General features: G+C 50.5%; 7 protein-coding genes and 1 non-coding gene; 5 read left to right on the top strand and 3 right to left on the bottom strand.

Annotated features, from left to right (window-relative positions):
• Window positions 1–1,002: 1,002 nt before the first annotated feature.
• Window positions 1,003–2,025, top strand: RCC_06713 (related to proline iminopeptidase; the record flags this gene model as incomplete). XM_023771974.1 has 2 exons in its annotated part: window positions 1,003–1,685; window positions 1,743–2,025. 2 exons carry the CDS (start codon window positions 1,003–1,005, stop codon window positions 2,023–2,025), a joined length of 966 nt encoding a protein of 321 aa, XP_023627742.1.
• A 2,951-nt stretch (window positions 2,026–4,976) lies between these two features.
• Window positions 4,977–5,582, top strand: RCC_06712 (uncharacterized protein; the record flags this gene model as incomplete). The annotated part of the gene is made up of 1 exon (XM_023771973.1): window positions 4,977–5,582. One exon carries the CDS (start codon window positions 4,977–4,979, stop codon window positions 5,580–5,582), a length of 606 nt encoding a protein of 201 aa, XP_023627741.1.
• A 3,230-nt stretch (window positions 5,583–8,812) lies between these two features.
• RCC_06711 (uncharacterized protein) lies at window positions 8,813–9,554 on the top strand (the record flags this gene model as incomplete). XM_023771972.1 has 2 exons in its annotated part: window positions 8,813–8,949; window positions 9,017–9,554. The coding sequence occupies 2 exons, from the start codon at window positions 8,813–8,815 to the stop codon at window positions 9,552–9,554; spliced, it is 675 nt and encodes a 224-aa protein (XP_023627740.1).
• Window positions 9,555–10,894: 1,340 nt separating this feature from the next.
• Window positions 10,895–11,389, bottom strand: RCC_06710 (uncharacterized protein; the record flags this gene model as incomplete). Its single annotated transcript, XM_023771971.1, has 1 exon — window positions 10,895–11,389. The coding sequence occupies one exon, from the start codon at window positions 11,387–11,389 to the stop codon at window positions 10,895–10,897; it is 495 nt and encodes a 164-aa protein (XP_023627739.1).
• Window positions 11,390–13,985: 2,596 nt separating this feature from the next.
• Window positions 13,986–14,118, bottom strand: tRNA. One transcript has 2 exons: window positions 14,084–14,118; window positions 13,986–14,020 (listed from the first exon to the last, which is right to left on the bottom strand). It is a non-coding gene (tRNA).
• A 172-nt stretch (window positions 14,119–14,290) lies between these two features.
• Window positions 14,291–15,424, top strand: RCC_06709 (uncharacterized protein; the record flags this gene model as incomplete). XM_023771970.1 has 2 exons in its annotated part: window positions 14,291–15,228; window positions 15,277–15,424. 2 exons carry the CDS (start codon window positions 14,291–14,293, stop codon window positions 15,422–15,424), a joined length of 1,086 nt encoding a protein of 361 aa, XP_023627738.1.
• Window positions 15,425–16,003: 579 nt separating this feature from the next.
• RCC_06708 (related to carboxypeptidase C (cathepsin A)) lies at window positions 16,004–18,193 on the top strand (the record flags this gene model as incomplete). XM_023771969.1 has 5 exons in its annotated part: window positions 16,004–16,181; window positions 16,245–16,421; window positions 16,489–16,811; window positions 16,864–17,571; window positions 17,630–18,193. 5 exons carry the CDS (start codon window positions 16,004–16,006, stop codon window positions 18,191–18,193), a joined length of 1,950 nt encoding a protein of 649 aa, XP_023627737.1.
• A 549-nt stretch (window positions 18,194–18,742) lies between these two features.
• RCC_06707 (uncharacterized protein) lies at window positions 18,743–22,948 on the bottom strand (the record flags this gene model as incomplete). XM_023771968.1 has 2 exons in its annotated part: window positions 18,743–22,469; window positions 22,824–22,948. 2 exons carry the CDS (start codon window positions 22,946–22,948, stop codon window positions 18,743–18,745), a joined length of 3,852 nt encoding a protein of 1,283 aa, XP_023627736.1.
• Between the last annotated feature and the right edge of the window lie 250 nt (window positions 22,949–23,198).

The following is a 23,198-nucleotide window of genomic DNA, read 5'->3' as shown; positions in this document are numbered from 1 at the left end:
TTGCATAATCATCGTCAAGGGCAACGTAAAGCTCCCAGGAAAGTAGACTCGGATCGTTCCAGGCAGCGTCCTGGATTGTACGATTTGCATCGCTATACTCAAGTGGGGCAGCGATGTCCTTTGGAATGTTCCGTCGTAAGTGAGCTGAGGCCTTTATTAGCTTGATCCTCGCTTTGTAGAGTGAATAAAACAATACCGTACTTTGAGGGTCTATCCTCAGGGGATTCCGGAGGAGAGAATTGCTGGTCAAGGAGTAGAACGTTCGCTGTCAACGAAACCGAACAAAGTATGCTCAGGAGAACAACGATGATCCTCCAATGCGCAGGCAATGAGTACTCCACTTTCTCGCACTGGGAATGGTCTCGCTTGTCTTCTGGACTAAAGTCGCCCTGTGGCACTTCCTGATACAGATCCCTCATCTTTACTGCTACTTGGCTTTCTGGATATCAAAGGTCGACCAGGGCCGGGACGGCGATAAGTTGGATGTGTAGACCAACCAAGGCGATGTGTGGAAGCTCGAAGCGGTAGCTGGACGGCTTTTCCAACCTTACCAGGCAACATGGCAGTCGTGGGGGTAAAGTTCTCGACTTTAAAAGGAAACATGTCTGGTTGCACTGCGTGCCGCAGAGTACGCACGTTTCTGGTGATCTTTCTGACATGAGGTTAGATGCTAAGGTGATCGACAATTCATCTAGTCCCAAAGCTCACAGAAACTTGCGCTAGCATTCACTTTAGAGTGTTACGGTGGAGTCGTAGCTTTCTATCGTTCGGATCGTTCGGCTCCCTTTGCACATCATCGGCACATGCCACGAATCCTTCACTTCGCCTGCAACGCAACGAGAGCCATTTATCTCCCTTGAGTACGAAGATCAAGACATCGCGGGGGATGCTCGAATGAACATCCTTTGGTGATATCACTGCAGTAGGGCTCTCCCTTGTCCGACTTGTCACTTTTCTGCGAAACCATCCGACATTTGAGCTTCGTAGCTGCTCWCCTCACAGATGGACCAAAATCAATCGGTCGAGGGTACCATACCCCTTACTGTGCCTTCGGTCGATACTCCGTGCTACACTTTCTACAAAATCTTCGGCGACCTTCGCAAAGGTCCCCCTCTGGTAATCGTCCATGGCGGTCCAGGCTCTGCGCACGAATACATGCTCCCATACGCCAAGCTTTGGACTCAACATGGCATTCCCGTTGTATTTTACGACCAGATCGGCTGTGCATCATCCACCCACATTCGAGAGAAAGCAGGAGACAAGTCCTTCTGGAGTAACGACCTCTTCATCAAGGAGCTAGAAAATCTTCTAGACTTCCTTCATGTGCGTGATGCTGACGGACCTGGTTTCGATCTTCTTGGGCATAGCTGGGGCGGCATGCTTGTCGCTGCCTTTGCTGCTCGCCAACCACGAGGACTACGCAGGATTATTCTCGCAAGCGCTCTGGCGAGTGTGGATCTTTGGAGGGAGTGTCTTCCCTACTTCAAAAGCAAGCTCACTCCCGAAGCAAGACAGGCACTAGAGGATGTTCTCAAATCCGGCAATTTAGAAAACCCGAGTCAGGCCTTCAGGGAGGCTGAAGCAACTTATATGAAAACATTTTGGTGTCGCAAAGACCCGATTCCACCCGAGCTTTTGACGATCAAAAAGCACGGCGAGATCGATTCGACTGTACGCAAAACAATGTGTGTAAAGATCCATTCATCCACGTCCATTTCTCACCCCTAACTTTTGGTCTGTAGGTATGGGCCATCTGTTTATATGTGTAACGGCACTCTCCAAGATTGGACCTGTATTCCGTTACTCACTCAAATCAACGTACCAACTCTCGTCTACAATGGAGAATTTGACGTGGCGCAGGATAGAGTGACTGCTCCCTTCTTTGAGCTCATTCCTCGTGTGCGGTGGGTCACTCTACCTGGTGCGAGCCATATGATGCATGTCGAGAGTGAAGAGCTACTGCAAAAGATCTTTGGGTTCGTTGTCAGCTTTTTGCGAGGCGGGAGTGAAGATGTAAAGGGTTGATACTTTGTACCCTTTTAGTCTTATGGGGATGTCTGCACGATGGTCGCCGTAAGCTCGTGATCTGAGTGGGTAGGAGTGCGGTATGGAATCTGAATCGTAGATTATATGTTCTCGGTCTTGCTTCAAGTCAAGCGAATACGTTGCCGGTCGAAGCACAGTAAACATGAGAATAAGATATCGTAGCCACCCATTGATTGCAATTTTGCCAAGGATCTAGCACTGTAGGAAGCTGCACGCCATTCATTATACGAACCCGCCTTTATCAATAATCAAGGTACTGAGTGGTCGTGGCGTTACGAAGAGATCAATGTGCTGTCCAAGTGGGTTACTGCCGAAGAAACAGACCGTCCATCTGAGCTGCCCCTCGTGGGTGATCAGCCAGAAATTCACAGTGGCTATGAAGTGTCCAACTGTGAGATATCCTCTAGGCGCTGCTTTGACATGGAAAGTCGACCCGGGGCCGGGCAGGTCAATTCCGCAGAAACGTACTAAAGTGCCTCGTTCGTCTCCCAGGGGTCTGAAGGACTGCAATTCTCGATTTTCTCGCCAGAGTTATCATGATAGACGCACTACATGGGGAATCTCTGTCAATTCCAAGCGTGGTTATCGAGAGTCTTCACACTGAGCTTGATCGAGGTGTATGGAGACGTATTGAGTGACAGTTCTGATGTTGGATGAACAGAGTAATTTGCTTCTCTAGACAGGACTACCACACGTATCCTCCCGTACCCAGATAGGCCTTGCCAATGCTCAATACTTGATCTGTAGGGCGTGTCGAGATCATGCCACGATGGGTGTATCAGCAAAGATTGCCCCTGTTCCCCAAAAATTCTCGGTCCGCTTTCATGTAGCCTTTTCCAATGTCCACGACCATGGACAGATGCATGAAAGCCAGAGGTCCGATTTACTATTACACGAGAGACCAGATTAGTACAAGCAAGCCTTGCTCAATCGGCTGTGGTACATCTACTTACACAGTTGCAAAGACATCCACTCTATTCATTCCGAAATACATATTAGCATCGTCATTGCAATGTCAAGCAGGGTTAGAAGCTTAAGAAAGCTTTCCATGGTGTTCTTACCCCGTTACATCTAGACTAGAGCGAGAGATACGTTAGCATACCATTGTGAGATCGACCAAGCAAATCATGAGCTACTCCAAGGGAAGTTTGACTTACAGTTCTTTGGCAGCCCTTGCTACAACTACCATCGTTGTTCATACCGTTGCAGCCTGACCCCTCACAGGACACTACACAGATAGGACAGCGATTGGCAATCTGTTGGGCTTCAGGTACTGCAGCGGGCGTGGCAGCAGCGAGTGCCGCGAAGAGGAGGGAAATGGCAATCGTGAAACGCATAGTAGCGGTTATGTTGTTGGTAGATAGGGAGATTTTGTTGTTGTAGTAGAAGGTGGTGGAAGAGAAGAGAGGATTTACGGCACTCTGGTCTGTTTATATATACCTGCTGGTCTCTCCCTCGTTGGAAGAAGCATCAGCATTAGATCTTTCGCTGCCCTAACCAGCAAATATCACTTCCAGAGTCTGTCATGCATATGGGAATATTCCGTTTTCCCCATGAACAAAGTTAGGCCAATAGGAGCCGTAGACAAGTGAGCTTTCCACCCACATTGGCGGCGAGATTCCTTGCAATTTGTTCGGCTTTTGCCGCATGTATGACAGAGTATGTACAACATTCAAAAGCCAAGCACCCTATATAATGCGCCCAAAGTCGAAGCGTTCTTTGCCCTATTGTCATTGTATACAGATTGACGTATATAGTAGTAAGCCCTAAAGGTAGTTGATATACTCCGTTCTCCTTACTCAGGGCTATGACTGCAAACTCGCGCTAACATAGCTTAATTGAGCACCTCGGTAGTGACAATCGTCGAAGAGTCTATCGTGCCGGATGAGAGCGTCTATCTACCGGCATGCCATCTAGTAGGTCATGATTGTATATTGTCGATCCGTGGGCGACCAACTGATCTAGCGGTCTTCAAAAGTGAAGGACACCAAGAAGTTCAGGGGCTCATACATGGCAAGAATGTCAACATTCACACATTCACACATTCGACCATGGATGTATGAAAAGCAAGCCATCGTATGTTCTACGGAGTCTTTCAGCCGACAGTCCAAGTCGGCTGTCGAAAGTTGAATTTCTTCGCTGGAACCTAATTTGGAACAACATCTCCGACGCCCATCGCTCCCCGGTGGTGGCAAGCAGAGCTATCGTGACGGGATGTATTATTGGGGGAAGTGGATAGCTCAGCAGGTGTCGCCGTCATCTGGATATGTTGGTTGGTTACGCTTGCATACAGTCTCTGGGGCGCAGGCGTACGTGACTCCACGATCGTGAAAGCCTCATCGAAGAGCTGACTTCTGTCGATGATCTTAACTCCAGGAGCTCGACCTGACGAGCCCTGATCCGGAATAGACTTGATGGGGGCGATGTGCAACAACGCGATGTCAGTGAGATCAAAGCTTCCATGTAAGAAGTAGCCACGCATGTCAAGGTGGTGTTGCGCCTACTACTGTGCGAAGGCGGTTACTACTACTTTCTTCTCAGACGCTCTGGTGTTCATTCCTTCCGTGCATGTTGTACCTACCTAGGTACCTTTATAACGTGACTGCCCTAGGGGGTACCTACTAGGGGGTACCTACCTTACACTTTGTTTCGGAGGTCTTTCGGAGATTCCTTTCTGGAGCAAGCCAAGGAAGCCAAGCCAATTAATAAGCAGCAACCGGACGGCAATTCAAGGTTCTGAGTTCTGWGAAGGAGGTAGGGCTACACTCCTTTACGCTGTATCCGAGCCAGTGTATCTGGCCAGCTTTTTATGGCTAGGTGCATCGCCCTGGATTCTCCTAGTGTCACTGACACCGATCCATCTTCTCACAATCGAGGATTGCCGCGTTGCGAACCTGCAAGCTATAAAAAAGCAACGTCAAGACTCTGACATGGACCAACTTCCTGTGGCCTTGAAAGCTCCTGCTGCCACCAAGACTCAACTGGAGCCGAACGGAGAACAAGATATACAAGACATTGCGGTATATCCTAGCTTGATCCTCCCCATTCAAACCAGCGCTGCAGTCGATGCATCTTTGATTTTGCTTGCTGCAGATCTCGCATGTAACCCTGAGGCCTACACGAGCTCTACTATGGCATACGTCATGCCTTTTGTTGGTTTTGCTTCGTACCTCTTTGCTCGATTAGGAGACTTCCGCTTAGCTCAGGGACTCGGACGATGGGGAATCCTCAAGCCACTCGCATTCACGGCGAATGAACTGCCTTTGACTGTGTCYTGCCTGGCGTGTCTGTTCGCCGTCAGAGCAGGGCTTGCCTGGATAGTGGAGAATCTTACCGAATATCCCATTCTGTGCCTTGTACTGCTTCAACCAACTACAGCCACCGTGATCCTTGATAACAGTCGACTGGAAACCTTCGATCGATACTCTCAGAAATACACTGGTAGTCTGGTCCCCACACTCGCCAAAGCTCAGGGTCTAATGTACATTCTTGGGTACTTCTACCTACGACGTGTAGAGCGCAACACAGTCAGATGATGCAATTCCAAGTCCGCTACAAGCAAGCGAATTGCCGAACAGTCACAGCTATCGAGTGAAGCACGACTCAGCCTCATGACGAGATTCCAACATGGCGCGGTGACCACTTCGCCAAAGTAATGTTACCGCGGAAGAAACCCGGGATGACAAGATGATTCACTGGCCTGAGAGACCAGATAAGAGGACCGGTATACCCAGTATGATACTTCAACCACGCTCCTGCATGCCTCTCTTCCCATCCTATCTGCAACAAACACACCATCATTCAAGCATTCCACGGCCAACCGCCCTCTCCCTCCCACGACTACAGCCTTGAATACACCACACCAACAAGCATCGTGCAGCTAAAACTTCGAATGCTTGCAGTCACGATTCTACCTTCTCTGGTGTGGAATTTAAGCGTCCCGGGGTACCTTAGCGGTGCATGTGTGGGTAGCCAAACCTTTGGCTACGATATTGCGACTTTTGGCAACTACATCGACGTCAGCGGGTTCCAGGTCTCGGAATGCGTCCTAATCAGCGACTTCCAGGATGGGCAGGTCGTCGCAATATTTGCCGACGATAACTGTATGGAAAAGTTCTACGACAGTATTGGTGAATTGTGCTACACATGTGACCTCGCGCGATCATTTCTGGTGTCTCAGTCGATTACCGGCCGTGGCGGAGGGAGTTTGAGGGGACATCCCTAGGTGGTGGCAGGATGGATGTAGCGGAAGCGATCGATATTCCACAGACACGTGGGGGTAGCGCAGGTTTTGATCCTTAGGGTCGAACATGCGGGCCTTGAATTGATGTTGTTCCGCTCGAGGTGGAGGTGTTGGTGTTAGTCGCAGAGATCATCCCACTAGTGATGCTGCGAAAGCACTCGACTTATCTAGCGTTGTCTCCTTTTCTCGCAAGCCTTACTCATCGAATCGCAATATGCGGTACACTGGCAGCAGCTAAGCCATTTCCCTCTTAAGCAGAGACAAGCAGTAGATAGTCAAGGAACACCCGCCATACCAGATCAGATCTCATGATCAGTACAAGATCGAGGAAGTATCAAAAGGAGGCACATCGCTGCTCTGCTATAAGCTGAAGCAACAGTCGGAGCGACCCGACCTCCAGTACACCCTACAAGAACTTGCATCATTTAGGAACTATCAGAGAGATGGTCTTGCCATCTACTCAGACAAAATATCTGCTGACCTTCTCTAAATACGCTAGGGTGTGGTACTAAGCAGCTGTCTAATAGCTCGTAGTGAATATCTGTGTAGTTTGAGAGACTAGCCCACGWGCACCTCATCATTCATAACTTAATACCAATAAAAGCATGATATTCCTGAAGCTGAAGGAAGCTGTGCGAAAGTTAAGTGAGGTGAAGATGGTTGGCAGCTGACAGGCGCTGGTCCGCCAAAAAATGCCAAGACTTGCAAATTTTCACTTGCCTCCTTGAAAAGGACCAACATCCCAGAAGCAAAAATAATAATTACATTCAACATTTGGGATTCCCCAGTGGTCACCCACCTGAGTACTGATCAAACGATTACATGGTTCAATAGGCCAGAGCGGACGGGATGGCTTGCTTTCATGCATCTATGGTCGAATGTGCTACCATTCGATCTTTGCGATATATGACACTGTAACCTTCAGGTTATCCTCCGCCAGTGACCGTCGTTCCTGCAATATTCCTACACACTGCCACTTACCGTACGACTATTTCAGCCTCTACGATACTGCAATTACGACACAACCCGCTCTCACTATCACGACAACAACCGGGGCATACTCTCTAATTCCTAGCCGATACGTCAACCAAGGACTTCGGTATGCTTTATACAAACCAGTAGGMCTGGCGCCAATACGATCTTGACTTGATCAAAGCTGCTGAGATAGGTGCCGGACAGTCCAACGGCGACTTCTACAACAGCACAATTGCTTCCATCGGGAGGCCAAGTAGCACGTGCGCCGTGAGATATACGAGCTCGACAAGTCCTCCAGATTACAACAGTTCCACAGCGTACAACTGTAACGGGATATCCGTCAACCAGCGTGGGTATCTCTTCGCTCATACTACCGGGAGATACTACATCACCTTTACCGAGGCCAACAAACATCTCTGCATGCGGTATGGCATCAACGCTCTGAGGGGCTGGACGAAAGTAAACGCAAATGGAGCATGCGTTAACAACGGCGCCAACCATGACAGAGCGGTGATGATGAATGCATATGCTGGGGAGCACAGTCATACGCGTCGTCTTCGCAAACCAGATCAGAGCGGTCTGGATGCTGTCACGATCTCGGTCGCCAATCCCGATGGGACTGTAATTTTCAACATCGCGAGCGTGAAAAAAGACTTGTTTGCCGAATGACTAGGTCGTGGAGTGACGTTCTACTGGCTCCAAGAGAAGCAGTTGTGGCGAGAGAACAACGTGCAACTCTCTCAGTCGGCTTTCACAACTTATGGTACGTTCTTCTTGGAGTGGCAGCTCTGTGGAGGACTGTGGACTTGAGATCATCTTCATCTCTAGGAAGCCTTTGACCAGGAACAATTTTTTGTACCTTGAGTGACACAGCTCCAGAGGTCAGCACATTTTCAACGTGGGCCTTATCGGATATTCTAGAGCGCGACAACGACGATAGGTTTCTCCATTTGGTGACAATGATTCCCATCGTACAGTCTTCCACGGTGTGAACACCTTTGTTGGCATGGAAGACTGTCGAGGCCCCAAGATTCAAGAAGGACGTCTTGGATGATACGATYCTCGCACGAGAGCATCGTAAGAGCAGCTTAGTGCTCACAAACGCCTCGAGCGTCTGGCTAATGTTGAACAAGAAAAACCTGCCGTTTACGCTCGCCGCTCAAACACGACCCGAGTCTGACGAGGATCAGCAAGCGTTCGACTAATTCGTACAAAATACTCGTACTACGACGGTCGCGCTGGCTCGAGGTTGTTGCATCTTAGCGGTTGGACGTGTATTAATGTGTTTACCACACGAGATGCACCGAAGTAAAATTGCAATGCTGATACATCGATACATCTTGCCCTCAACATCAAGTGGATATGTGGCGCTCTTGGCACGCTCCCTATGGATTACACATGCCTCTAATGGAAGAAATCGCCTAAATATGCGCGCAAGCGATAATTACAAGGTAGTACACGATTCTAGACCATGAATGGGCATGGCACTACTCCGAGTTTGTATACGGAAGAAATACCAGGATTACTGCTGGATGCAGCTATAATTCGATGAGTCCCAGACATTATCATTTCCCAATTCTGCATATACATACATCTTGCAAGCATGATGTCGCTTTCAAAGATGTATTCAACGGCCACCCTCCTACTGTTGTTATCCTCGGCCTACAGTCTACCCTCTCAAGACAGTATTGTACCGCCCAACGAAGTGTCTCTTGAAACCCGAAACGACGCCAACCACCCCTCACTCGACAGATGGCCCTGCTCTCCCGCCTCCAAAAAAGATACARCGTGCGTCAACCTTCAATCGACTAGTACACCTTCCTGGATCTCTCCCCCACAAATATTCCCAGGCTACGCTTCCTGCGTTGATGCCTGCTGGTACGACGCCTACCACGTCAAAGCCCGCCAACGGATTCAATACAAAGGCGAAGCAAACAGTACCGCCACGGACATGGTAGCTGGACGTTACGCACTGATGAGCAATAGTTACTACTACGAGACAACCACACATCGACGCGGGATCTGGAGGTCAGCGAAGAAGAATGGCGATGGGAAGTGGTTGTACACTAAGTACCACTATGAGGGCCCTGATGATGACTTGGAGTTGCGGTTTGACGAGTTCACGTCTGCTGATAGTTTGGTGGAGATACAGCAAGGATGGATCGATTGGGATCATCCTTTTGCGCAGAGGTCTCCGGTACAGGCTATTGAGGCGTATGGAATACTTGCAGGGTCGGCTTTTGGATTTCTTGAAGCGGGTAGTGGGTTGATGGTGAATCCTTTCTACTAATGGTGATTGATCATGTTGGACCCGTCAGTAAACGGGAGTACTAAGAGGAATGGAACTCAATGCAACACACTCAGATCTTCTTTCAATCTGACCGACTTTGGTGATTCCAAGAAGACGAATTTCCTCTCTGATCTACCATGACGGTGGAAGTATTTTGATACATGTCCGATGGTCTAACAAGGCGTCTCAATGGCAAACATCACCTCATCAAAGCTCATATTTCCCCTACTACCGTGCAAATCGATTCATCACTTGACGAAGAATTCCACTTACCCCTTGACGGCACATTCCTCGATAGTCTCATGATGGGTAGAGTCCGCTGATATCGCAAGCAGTTGAGTGGTCTCATTTAATCAGGCAAGGTGCTGAAAGCCATAACATCCGTTGTGCAGCGCAGGATGTGGGTGAGGTCCCGCATTGTCCTCTTTTATGAGTTGTAGGTGTAACTTCCGGATGTCTCAATAGGCATAGAGTCTCTATCAGTACCCACTCCATCACTTTTCCCCTACATTCAGGACCGACCGTCTCGTGAAGAGCAAGAATGCGGAATGAAGATCAAGATTGCTCGACCAGTGAGTACAATCATGCTCGAGCCACTGATGGGAGAAGCTCAGTCTTCATTGAATCTGTAAATGATGATGAGAGTGAGAAAGATTTAACCGTTGATGAGATGCTCGGATTTCTAACATTACATACGGGTGGCTCGGGACGAAATGTGGCAGGCTACAACAACAGACACTGCGCTCACCAACTTTGGTTTGCGAGAAGCTACACGACTTCGCCACCAATAGAATGATTTGGAGACGTTTTCCAGCAATCTTTGACTGATCCCAAAGGTTTGATCTCGCCGAACCCCTGAGTCGGCCTTCGAGGCCCTTCGTCCAGCCAGCGTAGCAGCGCCAGGTATGCGTGGGGTGGTACTCTTGGACTGCTTCCGAGGAAGACGGTGAAGTAGCGTTCTGCGAATTGAGTATGGTATTCGGCGAATGGGCCCATTCCCGAAGATCACGAACCCGCGACTTCCCCTAGATTGATCATCCTCTAGATGCACAGGATCGTATGAATGGTGTGTTTTTGAAGTGGATTGTTTTGATTGCTTGCTTATGTACCTAGGAGTGATYCGAAACCCCTAAATATCTACACTAGCTCAGTTGCTAGGAGGCTCTTTTATTACAAATCAAGTGAGTGAATCTCTCCAAGTGAATGTTCTTGAATTTTTGACACTTCTTTCCTGAAATTAAGCTAATATTAAGTCTTTGCCTGCTATCTGTAAATTTGATACACAATGACAACATGCTCATCTATCACACCGAAAGCCTCCACGACACGTCTGGTGCCAACTACATAGTGGGGTTCGACGCCTCCTCGCATAAAGCGTTCACGTTCGCTTCAACCTCGTTTGCGTATTGTTTTAAAGTCCTACTGGGGCTGTTTGTAGTTTTGCACGCCTGGTCCCACGATGCACGAGTATCGCCGTCGCTGGATCTTTTGGCGGTTACAACACAACCACCGCGGCAGTTTTTGCCACCAACTGCCGTGCAGGCTTCTTCGGTCTTCTTTGCATCGGGGAAAGGGCCTGATTTCRGGGCGCCGAAATGCTTTGGGTGACCCGAACCAGGAGGTAGCGAATCGCACGTTCCTCGGTAACCGTACGTTGGGTTCATTGTCTTGGTGTCGCATGCCAGATAGTAATCGCCGTCGTCATGGGTGATGGTCCATCTCGCAGCAATACAGTTCTTGTTGCATTCATCGTTCGTGTGGCAAGGAGTCCCCGGTTCATACTTGGCGGCCAAGGCTGCGGCAGAGAAGAGGGCGATAAGAGAGAGGAACTTCATGTTGGCCTTAGACAGAACAGTCCGTCTCGGGAGGTTGAAAGCAGTGGTATCTAACAGTAGGTAACATACTTGATAGGGTGGATGCCGGGAAACTTGAGAGGATAAATATATGGGTTTTGGTTGACTGGAAAGACAGGTGGTTGTTGGATATGTGAGAGATAGCAGAGTGCATCTGGCTTCTATATAGTCTGGCCTCTGGTGCAATAGTGTGGACAGCTCAACAGTATAACGTTGTAGGTAATCATAAGACAACGCTGTACAATTTCCCCGATCAAGTTCTGCAGTGAAATGATATTTGCCTAAAGCGGTCAAAGCGGAACGGTCATACATCTCCCCGAATGATTGGCAGATACCGGAATAGGCAATTGCCCAAACAGCGCTATACAGCGTCTTTATGACGAGTTCCGTGGTACATACATCTTATTCCAGTTTGTGCAGTCTATACGCTTGGAAATGTTTCCCAAATCGGCAACGGCCTAGACCTTGGTTGATGGCTGTTCTTCCTGATTTGCTTCATCGGTGCTCTTACCGCAAGCCGTGGACCTCAACGTCGGTCAGTCACTCGTCCGCTGAAGAATTCGTCTGATTCATCTACCAGATGGAAAGCCGGACTTTGTTCATGTCAGTTGTGTAGCATATGCATACCTCTGTGGACGTGCGGCTAAGCCAATGCAGCGAAGTGACCAATCCCACCGAATTCTTCTAGGGCGACGAAAAAATCAGATCACAATCGTGCGATGGCATCTCTAGCAACTGTGTAGGCCATTCGAAAGTGTGCAGTAAAGGCCACTCACTCGACACGCTCATGACCTTCAACTGAGTACCATTGGGTCCGAACAATTGACAGGCATGTTTGGGTCAATCTTACTCCCGTTGTGGGGTATCCATCTATTTCGAATTTCCTCGATCAGGTCACCAGAGACTCTTGCTTCCATCTCAAATCCGATTTCCTCCGTGGGTACATCATCTAAGAATGCGCCACCATGGTAGGACTCTTCCGGTCGCGCGACACTATCCAGTGTGTGTTCGAATCCATAGCAAGGAGTACGGACCAACTCGAACATGCGATACTGCTGTCTCATCATGTCGTTCTCAGCAAAGGCTTTGTCAATCTCATCGCCGAGTGCACGACCAATTGTGATTCTACTCCCACGGCCAGGAAGCGTTGGCAATTTGTCTGTTTGTTCGCTGACAGCAGTGGTTGGGAATGAAGTACTTTGGCCGAAACAACTTCCAAAGACGAGTTGGCCTCGCTGAGCAAGACCGCCGCCTTTCCAAGCTCCACATGGGAAACAGCAATATCGACTACCATCAAATTTGTGGTCGAACCCATCAGAATGGGATATGTTAGATGTATTGCCTGAGCTTTGGCGAGAGCTAATAGTCGAACGATTGCCTCCGGTCTGGCGTAAGGAAAGTTTTATTGACCACGGTGGAAGCACTGGTGGATGGGTTATAAAACATCGTTGAGAGATGCCGGTTTCGGGACGCCTTAGCGTCATCTGTGAAAGTGGTTCTCATGTTCGTTGAATTGTAATTGTATCATCGGGATGTTCGGGTATGCTGTACGAAGGTGGTGTTCACGTTTGACGTTTGCAACTACTGATTTAGACAATGATAATCGAGATGGCAAGTGAAGTGTTGAGAGAGGTCTACATACTTGCCGTGGAACGCTAAGGGAGGACTTAAAAAGATCAAGAACATAAGAAGAACTTGAGACGCATGCGTTAAGTGATCAACGCACTTGTGACATATGTTGCTCAATGAAGAATGAAGTCTTGAATGATACGTAGCTTTGTTGTCCAAGGAAGACCAATCTTTTGCTAATGTATGGCCGGGCATACTGATTGAAGTCCAGGTGTTCGTTCACTGCTATGCGCTCGACGGATCATGTTATAGTAACTCACGTTGGAATATCGTACTTCTGGAAAGTCCTGTATGAAATCTCACAGGCCGCGGCACGAATATGCAAGCCTGAGAACCTGTTTGAAGCCGGATACCGCATCTCAGATCGTGCAGGAGATATGGCTGGAGTTCAATATCGACGTCGTTGCGTCTGCCACCATTGCCTTCGCTTTTATGCCACAAGCGATGTCGTGCTCGGAGCTACACTGCCCAAGTTGCTCGACGACTTGCATGAGAAACCCCTCTCTCCAGTCAGACGAAAGCTGCGACCTCTCAGACTGTCTGCAGATAACGCTAATGATGATCGCGATGACCGTGGGAGTACAACGAATATATGTATGGCCAGTATGGTTGTGTGGTTGATGCGCAAGAGTGCTGGTATATCCTGGCACAAGTGATGTGTGCGGAATTTCGCTAGCGCCGAATTTCAAACTCTAATTTGTGAGCACTACCACAAGAATTATTCGAGAGTTATCTCAGCAATTGAATATTGCAAGCACCTCTCTCGGCTCGAGGGGATAAAATGAAAGATGCTAAGTGCCGTACTGCTGACTTTGTGGGGCTTTAAAGCTGGCTAAATGGCTAAATTACCTCCTGAGCGAAGATCTCACCCGCGGGCAAAAAGATGGCCTTATGCCACACCATGCTTCAACCATGAGCAAAAAGACTGATGCAGACGCTGCTGCTACTTTTCCGATGCGGGGAATTGAACCCCGGCCTCCTCGGTACATTATGAGAGCGAGAAATCCTAACCTGATGATTTTGTTAGCATTGATTCGACGGGTAGATTGGGCGCGGGCTTCTCACCACTAGACCACATCGGAAGCGCTGATTGGATGAAACCGAGAAAGCTTTACTCGTATATATAGCTCTCTTGCACCGGGCTTGGCGCCGTTGGGAATCCTGGCCGAGGTAGGCTCAGCGGATGAAAGTGCTTTACATTGACAGCACCAACAACTCTCCATACTCTCGTAATCTCACTGCAAGACATCCAAGATGAGCACCCCAATCGTGGTCCTCTTCGGCTACGAGAGCTCGACATTCACAATCAAAGTCCGCCACGTACTCCGACTGAAGCAGATTCCATACACATTCATCACAGTCCCCAGCATGATGCCACGACCTCCTCTAAAAGACAACTTCCACCTGACGTACCGCAAAATTCCCGTCCTCGCCATTGGAAGTGAGCTCTACTGCGATACATCCTTGATCTGCGAAGCGCTGGAACACTTCTTCCCCAAATCCGAAGGCTACAACAGTTTATACCCTTCCGCTGCCGACGGGAGGAATTATCGTCCTATAATTCGTGGTTTCGCTTCTTACTGGACTGATCGACCGCTCTTTCGTGTGACGACAGGGTTGATGCCCGCGAGCATCTGGCGGAGTTCCTTCGGTACTGATCGAGCACAATTGATCGGGCATAAACTTGACCCAGACAAACTTGAGAAGAAGCTGCCGGAAAATCTGCTCAGATTAGATATGCAGTTGAGTATGCTTGAGCCACTTTTTGCAGAGACCGAGGGCCCGTGGATTTTCTCGACATCTTCGCCGTCTATGGCTGATATCTCGGTTTACTATCAGCTACTGTGGGGAAGTGAGATTTCTGCTGGACGACTCGTGTCGAATTTGACGGCGGGAGGTGCCAGCGATACGGAGCTAGAAGGTACAAGGCCTGTTTTCAATGCACAGAGATATCCGGGAGTCTGGGCTTGGTATCGTCGAGTTCAAACGTTCTTTGATGAATTGCCGCCAGTGGAGGACAAGAACACATCGTTTGAGAAGGTTGTGGAGCAAATGAAGAAAGCCCCTAAGCTGGGGAAGAAGTCGCTTTTACTGCCAACGCCAAAGTCAACACATTCTGAATTGGACAGTAAGACGGGTTTGAAGGAGGGTAGTCTGGTGTCTGTGGCTCCGGATGATACTGGGAGAGACGAGTACGTGATTCGATTGAATGTGTTATATACGTTGCTGACTTTTGACAGTCCTACTGTTGGTACGCTCGTGGCGATTTCGCCAGAAGAGATTGTCATTAAACCGCAACCACTTGAGACTCCAGCGACAGTCGAGACACGCATTCATTTCCCAAGACTGGGATTTGTCGTTCGGCCTGTCAACCAATCGAACCTTTGAACGAGATGCACAAGTGGTGTGTGAGAACTCTTCCGAATCAACTGCTTGAAAGTGCAGTGCAGCAGTTCAGCCGATCGAAGCATGTTGCTCGAGCCACCCTTTTGAATGGTAGGGTCGTTGTGTGTGCTCCAGATGGATGATGCCAGAGACCAACTAAGTGGCCGAAGCTCGTTAGATTGACCAAATTCCAGTACGGCGATGAAGTATATATAGCTGACTCTCAAATGTAAACAAAATAGGAGTAAAGAAATGTGCCAAAATCTTGTACTTGTTCGACTGTGTCTTGTATGATGCGAGCGGAGCCATGTCATACCATTTCACTTCACAAAGACAACGGTCAGTCCCTCTTGCCGCCATGATCAATCATACCTCCCTTTCTCGACATCATCAATCGTTCCCGCCTGCCCTTTTAGCCCCCGGAGTTGCACTGTAAACCGTGAACTCCGAGCTCCGCCGAATCCTTCGGCCATCAAAGTTGGCCGTTCAAGCGCCATCGATCAACAACATCCTTTCCACAAACAAGCTTTACCATCTATCCATTCAAAAGACATCTCCCCCCCAGGAGAGCATCTCACAGAAATGGCGTTGAAAGCGTTGCTTGTGACAGCAATATCAGCCGCGAGCCTTATCAATGCCCAATTCCCTCCGACACCGGAAGGAGTCAAAGAGCTGCAATCGAAATTCCATCCCGGCGTGAGGATATCCTACAAGGAGCCAGGACTCTGTGAAACGACGCCTGGAGTAAAGTCTTATGCTGGTGAGCCTGTTGACGTGGATGAAAGGGTTCTACTATGATCATCAATGACTGACGGTGTTACAGGATATGTTCATCTCCCACCTCATGCCTTGAACGAGACGCATGAGGACAACAACTACCCATTGAACACATTTTATTGGTTTTTTGAGTCAAGAAAAGATCCTGCGAATGCACCACTTGCTATCTGGCTCAATGGCGGGCCAGGAGGAAGCAGTATGATTGGGGCATTGTCGGAGAATGGTTCGCCATCTCCTTCTCCTCCCTCAATTTTAGAGACATTGCTGACACTTTCCCCCTTCACTTCTAGGTCCTTGTTTCGTCTCCAACGATTCCAAAACTACTTACCTGAATCCTTGGTCGTGGAACAACGAAGCAAACCTACTCTTCATCGACCAGCCAAACCAGGTCGGTTACTCTTATGATATCCCGACGAATGTCACTGTAGACCTCGCCAACGAGGGCGGCTTGGAGAATGGTGGGATCCAGCCCACGGACTTTTCAGACGGAGTTCCTGAAACGAACAACACTTTCCTCGTCGGGACCGTGTCTAGCCAGAACATCAACAATACCGCCAACAGCACTCAGCATGCTGCCGTAGCACTATGGCACATGGCCCAGACTTGGTTCGAAGTAAGCTGTACCCTTCCGATTCTCCCTTCCATCCACTGACTCTTGATGAAAGGAATTCCCACAATACAAGCCCAATGATGAGCAAATCGCGCTCTTCACGGAGTCATATGGTGGTCACTACGGTCCCGGTTTCTGGGACTACTTCGCCCATCAGAACGCCAAGATCGACAAAGGAACCATTGATGGCCACAAACTCCACCTCACCACTCTCGGAGTAATCAACGGCTGCATCGACGCGCCAGACATGATTTCCTCAGAAATCACATTCGCCTACAACAACACCTACGGAGTCGAAGCCATCACCAAAGCAGAATACGAACACAGCATGCACGAATTCTACAAGTCCRGCGGTGCTCTCGACGGTATCAACCAATGTCGAGAAATGGCCCGTAAAACTGATCCGCACGACCACGGAGATGTCGAGAAGACCAATACATTTTGTTCCAATGCGAGCCAGCAGGCTACCAATATCAGTGATGGAACCTTTGTTCGAGCTGCGAAAGGAGGTAGATTCGACATCACTCATGAAGCTACGGATCCCTTCCCACCGCCCTACATGATTGGCTGGCTCAATCAGCATGAGACGCAGCGAGCCTTTGGAGTTCCTGTCAATCACTCTTGGGTTTCTCCCACAGTCGCTCATGCATTCTCACGCACTGGGGATCTTGTGAAAGGGGGACAGAAGGATCAAATCGCATWCTTATTGGAGCACGGGGTGAATGTTGCTCTATTCCACGGAGATCGTGATTTCGCTTGCAATGTAAGTCTCACACACATGATTCTGAAAGAACATATCTCTCAACTAACGGTATTCGCAGTGGATAGGAGGAGAAAACACCTCCCTAAACATCCCCTGGACGCACGCCAAAGACTTCGCCAAAGCAGGCTACACGCCTCTAATCACCTCCACTACTCCAGGGGGGATGGAGGAGGAAACCGGTCTAATCCGCCAATTCGGAAATTTTTCTTTCACCCGGGTTTTCCAAGCCGGACACATGGTCCMTTCATACCAACCGGAAGCCGCCTATAGAATTTTCATGCGAGCGCTCACGGGGAAAGATGTTGCCACTGGGACCGTGGATTTACGGGAATATCAAGCTACGCATAAGGATCAATATTCGACTTCTGGTCCGAGGGATACGTGGTGGAGGAAGAATTCAGTGCTGCCTGCTCCGTTGCATGAGTGTTATGTTCTTGATATGGAGGGGCGGTGCTCTGTGGAGGAGATTGGATGGATTTTGAATGGGACTGCGGTTGTTGAGGACTTTATTGTAGTTGGTCATGTTGATGATGATGATGATGATGAGAAGGAGGAGGAGGAGAAGAAGGTGGAGCAACTTGATCTACATGGTGGACAGCATCCGCTCATGGGAGATTGGTGATGCGTACTGGCAAGAGATTGAACGTGTTGGATTGTGGAGGAACGGCCTTGCTGGATTGCAGAGAAACGAGCTGGTGGCTGCAACGGCTTTTCAAGGGCCAGATCGCGCGTTGGAATGGCTTCAGGACATTTCATTGGACAGATCGCTCTTCCTGCCCTCATGGTGACATTGCACGATGAGGCCGTCATCGTCATCAAGGAAAGAAGCAAGCAAGTCAACATCACAGTCACGAGCGAACATTGAAACAGTTGAAACGAACAGACAGACAAGACTTCAAACGGTGACATCTCTTCATTCCTCGCATTCTATCAGAATCTCGCTCGCTCTCTCTCTGGTGGTATCATCAAATGAAGCTGCTCCTATGGGCAATCCTGTGAGCTTCAATGCAATTGTACAAGTTCTCCTCGCAATGCAATGGTGGCGTCGTTGAACAACGCAGATCATGAAAATTTCAAAACTCCGGCGCTTATGCATCCCAATCATTTCCCACTTCCCTGCCTTTCCCTTGCTTTTTCCTTGCTTTTCCTCTTCAAATCTCATGGAGATCGTCTACTGCGACGCTCCTTCAGTCAAATGACGAGCGAGATCCTTCGCTTCCTCGGCAGTCTTGGCCGTGATGATGAACCGAGCGATCTGGGGCGGATCGTCGTAGATGTGATCCATGAACAYGGCGTTGACCATATTGTTCTTCTTGCCGGCGACCGTGTACTTGGTTCCTTGGAGGGCGTTGTAGTTGAGAAGGGGCCGACCCTGAGGAGCTCTGCACAAGATGCGGATCTTGCCCGTGTTCTTGTTCTTCAAGACGAACAGACGGCCATTCGCTTTGCTGGCCCAATGTTTCTTCTTCTTGCCATCAGCGTCGACTTGTTCACTGTCCTCCATCCTCGACGTCTTGGTGTCTTGCATTTCCATCAACACAATGTTATCTTTGMGCTCTGCTGGAAGAAGGCCGGCGAGGTCATCCTGAGGTGCGCTGGGGTCCTCGGTATTCTCATCATCATCCTTGTCGCTACCTTCGGCGGTTGTGGTGACGGCCGGAGTGGCGGGGATGGCCGGCGTAGCACCGAATAAGCTGCCAGAGAGTGAGGGAGCCGCGGGGGKGGTTGAATTGAATGATCCAAAGAGGTTGCCAACTGGCTTGGTCGTCGCTGGAGTAGCGGATGGCGCGTCGGTGGATGTGCCAAACTTGATGGGAGTGGACTGCGACCACGTGTTGTCGCCTTTGCCTTGCGACTTCTCAGCTGCTATGGATTCAGAAGAGCTAACCTTTGTTGGCGCGGCAGTACCGAAAGTGKGCAGCTTGAGGCCTTGTGCGGCCTCTAGCATTTCCTTACGCTTCTTCTCCTGCGCCTCGCGATCACGCTTCAGCCACTGCTCCTTGGTTTCTTCATCGCTATCATAATCGTCAAGCATGCGCTTCTTGCGAGCCTCCTCCTCAGTCTTCTGCGCATTGGCACCGAAAGAGGACAGGAAGCTGCCGGGGCCATTCTTGGCAGGCTCAAATTTCGGCATTTCGAATGGCGGAGGCTTCGAGGCCGGAGGAGCGGCTTCCTGAGGAGCCTGAGATGCGCTGTTGGCACTGGTAGGTGAGACAGTCGATGCTGAGGCTTTGAGCCCTGAGGAGGACGAGGTAGACGGAGTGAATCCTGAAGCGGAAGTTGACGGCTTGAWGCTTGGGAAGGCGCTCGACTGGCCGGTCTTGCCGGTCTCGGTGCTCTGCGACTTTTCGAGTGTCTCCGCAAACAATCGCATCGTCTTACTGGCGGTGTCTGGCGGGGGCTGGGCAGATGCCTTGGCCCGCTTCTCGGTCGCAGGCTGTGCTGACTCGTCATCCTGCGCAAAAGCGCGCTTCTTCGTGGGCGAAGTAGTGATGCCTGATGGCTTGGCCCGCTTCTCCGTTGCAGGCTGGACAGGGGACTCGCTGTCATGTTCAAACATGCGCTTGTTTGCGGGCGGTGCAGTGCTCGGTGGCTTGCTGAACAAGTTCTGACCAGAAACTTTTGGAGTGGCTGTGTTGGCGTTGAATACGCTACCAGATGGTGGCATAGCTTGAGGAAACTTCTGTGCGGGTGCGGATGAGGATGCGGATGCGGAAGACCCGTTGGTCGATGATGGTGCATGAGCGGCATTTGATGAGAACTGGTTGCCTCCACCACCTCCTGAAGGAGGAGCAGGCTGCTTTGGCATAGCCGATGTACCAAATGACGGCAGAGGCTTGCCGAGAATTTGGGCGGACGCTTGCATTGCGAAGAGGTAAATTTGTGTCAGATCGGTCGTCGGATCCTGGTTCTTGAGATGTGCAATGACGCCTTCATTCAGATTCTTCAATGCCGATGCCTTCCTAAGGTCATTGAGTGGAGGATGCTGATGTACGGACGGTGATTGCTGTGCAGGCGCTGGGAAGGCGCTCAGAGATGGCGCGGCCTTTGGCGTGTCGTCGGAGGTTGTCGACTTGGAGCCGGTGGAGGTCTGAGTCTTTCCATCGTCCTTGTCGATGCGTTCGAAAAGATTCTTTTGCGGTGCGGCCTTTGGCGTTTCGGAGGCTGCTTGTGTGCCGTTGACTTTGTCAATACGGTCGAAGAGACTTCTGGGCGGCGCGGCCTTGGGCGTCGCGGACGTTTGCTGCTGGTTACTGGCCTTTTCAATGCGGTCGAAGAGGCTTCTAGGCTGCGCAGGCTTGGGTGTCTCGGAGACTGCCTCAGCATCACCATCCTTGTTGCTGGCCGTGGCGTCGTCATCATCCTCCTCCCGATAGACTTGCTTCGGATCAGCGGAGCTGAAGTTGAATTGCGATGGAGGTGGCTTAGGAAGGGAGTCAAAAACACTACCACCAGAGGGTTGCGTCGTTGGTGCTGGGATGCTCGCACCAAAAAGACCGGTCTTCTCGCCGTTTGGCTTGGGAGTCTGCATGATGCCGTTCTGTTTAGGCGCCTGGCTGAAGCCAGAAAAGAGATCCTTGGGCTTCTCAGGCTCGGGTTGCTTTGCGGCAAAGGGTGTGCTTGCGCGACTGCTATCAGATTGGGTCTGACCGAATCCTGAAAAGACGTTCTGCTTGGCAGGCTCGGGCTGTTTAGTGGCAAGGGGAGTGCTTGAACGGCTGTTCTCGGATTGCGCTTGACCGAATCCTGAGAAAAGGTTGGGCTTGGCAGGCTCGGCGTTCGCTTGTCCAATGCTGGCGAAAGGGTTACTGGGCTTCTCAGCCTCGGGTGCCTTCTGGCCAAAGGAAAAGGGAGTGCTTGCGACGTTCTGTTGCGGCGGCTGCTGACCAAGTCCTGCGAACAAGTTGGCCGGCTTCTCAGGCTCGGGCTGCTTTCCAGCAAAGGGGGTGCTTGCGCGGCTGGCGTCGGATTGTGTTTGTCCAAAGCTGTTGAAGGGATTGTTTGCTTTGGCAGGCTCGGGCTGTGACTGTGGCTGTGACTGGGTCATGTTGCCGAACGGGTTTGATTTGGCAGGCTCGGCTTGCGGCTGACCGAATCCGGCAAATGGGTTGCTAGCGCCGTTCTGTTGCGGCTGCTGACCAATACCAGAAAACATGTTGCTCGACTTGCCAGACTCAGTTGTCTGATTGAGGTTGGCGAAGAGGGAAGTCTTTGCGGGCTCGGCTTGCGGCTGGCTCGTTCCGGCAGCCGGCGTGTTGGCCCTGCTGCTATCCGGTGGCGTCCATCCGGGGAAGAGACTGTCGTTGGCAGGCTCTGTGTTTGACTGACCAAAGCCACTGAACGAGGTCTGGGTCGCAGTCGCCGACTGTGGCTGCGGCTGGCCAAAGGGATTGCTGGACGAGCTTGTCGTGGTCGCAAAGGATGGTTGAGACTGGCCAAATCCGCTGAATGAGGTTTGGTTTGTAGTCGCCGACTGTGACTGGCCGAAGGGGTTGCTGGACGAGGTCGTAGTCGCAAAGGATGGTTGTGACTGGCCAAATCCGCCGAATGAGGCTTGGTTCGCAGTCGCCGGCTGTGTCTGGCCGAAGGGATTGCTGGAGGGAGTTGTGGTGGTTGTGGCCGGTTGTGACTGGCCGAATGCTGTAAAGGATGGTGTGGTCGCCGGCGCAGTCTGTGTCTGGCCGAATCCTGCGAATGGATTGCTTTGGGTCTGAGAAGCAGCAAACTGGAAAGATGCTGGCTGTGTGTTTGCTCCAAAAGCAAAGGCATTGCCATTGCCATTGCTACCGCCTGTCATTGTGAAGGATTGGGGAGCGTTGGCTCCCGCAGGCGGCGCAGGGGCGAAGGGCGATGCCGAACGCTGTGCGCCCGGGCGGATCTTCTTAGCTGCCGCAATTCTGTAGAGTGTCGTGTCAGTGATACTCTCGTCTAGGAGTCACAACAGTAGCATGCAAGAGGCCGCAAGAGGAGCAGAGCAGGTACTGACGCTTGCGGTGATGGGCGGGGAGGGGGGCCCATGGTCTCCTTCACGGAGAGGGCGCCGAGCAGAGCGTTCACTTGTGCGAAAGACATTTTCGCTGCGTGGAGAGTGGTATGGTTTGAGGGAAGGGTGCTGGGGGAAGGGTGCTGGGGGTATACACATTGCTCTTTTTTTTTTCTTGACAATAGGTGTAAAAAAATACACATTGTCGTGCAGCTCGAGCATTCGCGAAAACATCACGAATAAACATGAGAGTATAGAATCAACTCACTTTCTCCGCGCCATCTGCGCATCAGTGGCCTTCATCGGCTTTTCCATTGTGTCGTTTCCCGGACCGGGACCACCAAACCTCTCCTCGTCGCCGCCGAAGTTTGCGCCGGGGCCGCGCTTGGACATTACGCGTTGGGAGGTGTGATGATGGGGGATGTTTTGGGCGAATGGCGTAGAGCTGGATGCGGAAGTGTGTTGATGGGCTTTCGCGACGCGCTCGGAGGTGCCGTGAGGTGGGACGTTGTCGCTGTTGATCGAGGCAATGTATGCGCGGGTGCCGAATGTACAGAGGATTGCGCCAAATCGAGTCGCCGGGTCTGCTGGGTGTGATTGATGAGCGCGGAGCCGGGCAGATTATTATTGTGTAAGGTATGCA

Source organism: Ramularia collo-cygni (assembly GCF_900074925.1).
Source record: "Ramularia collo-cygni strain URUG2 genome assembly, contig: RCC_scaffold10, whole genome shotgun sequence".
In the NCBI taxonomy this organism is placed as follows: Eukaryota; Fungi; Ascomycota; class Dothideomycetes; order Mycosphaerellales; family Mycosphaerellaceae; genus Ramularia; species Ramularia collo-cygni.
Note: the sequence above shows the minus strand (reverse complement) of the source record. Positions and strands in the feature narration are given on the sequence as shown.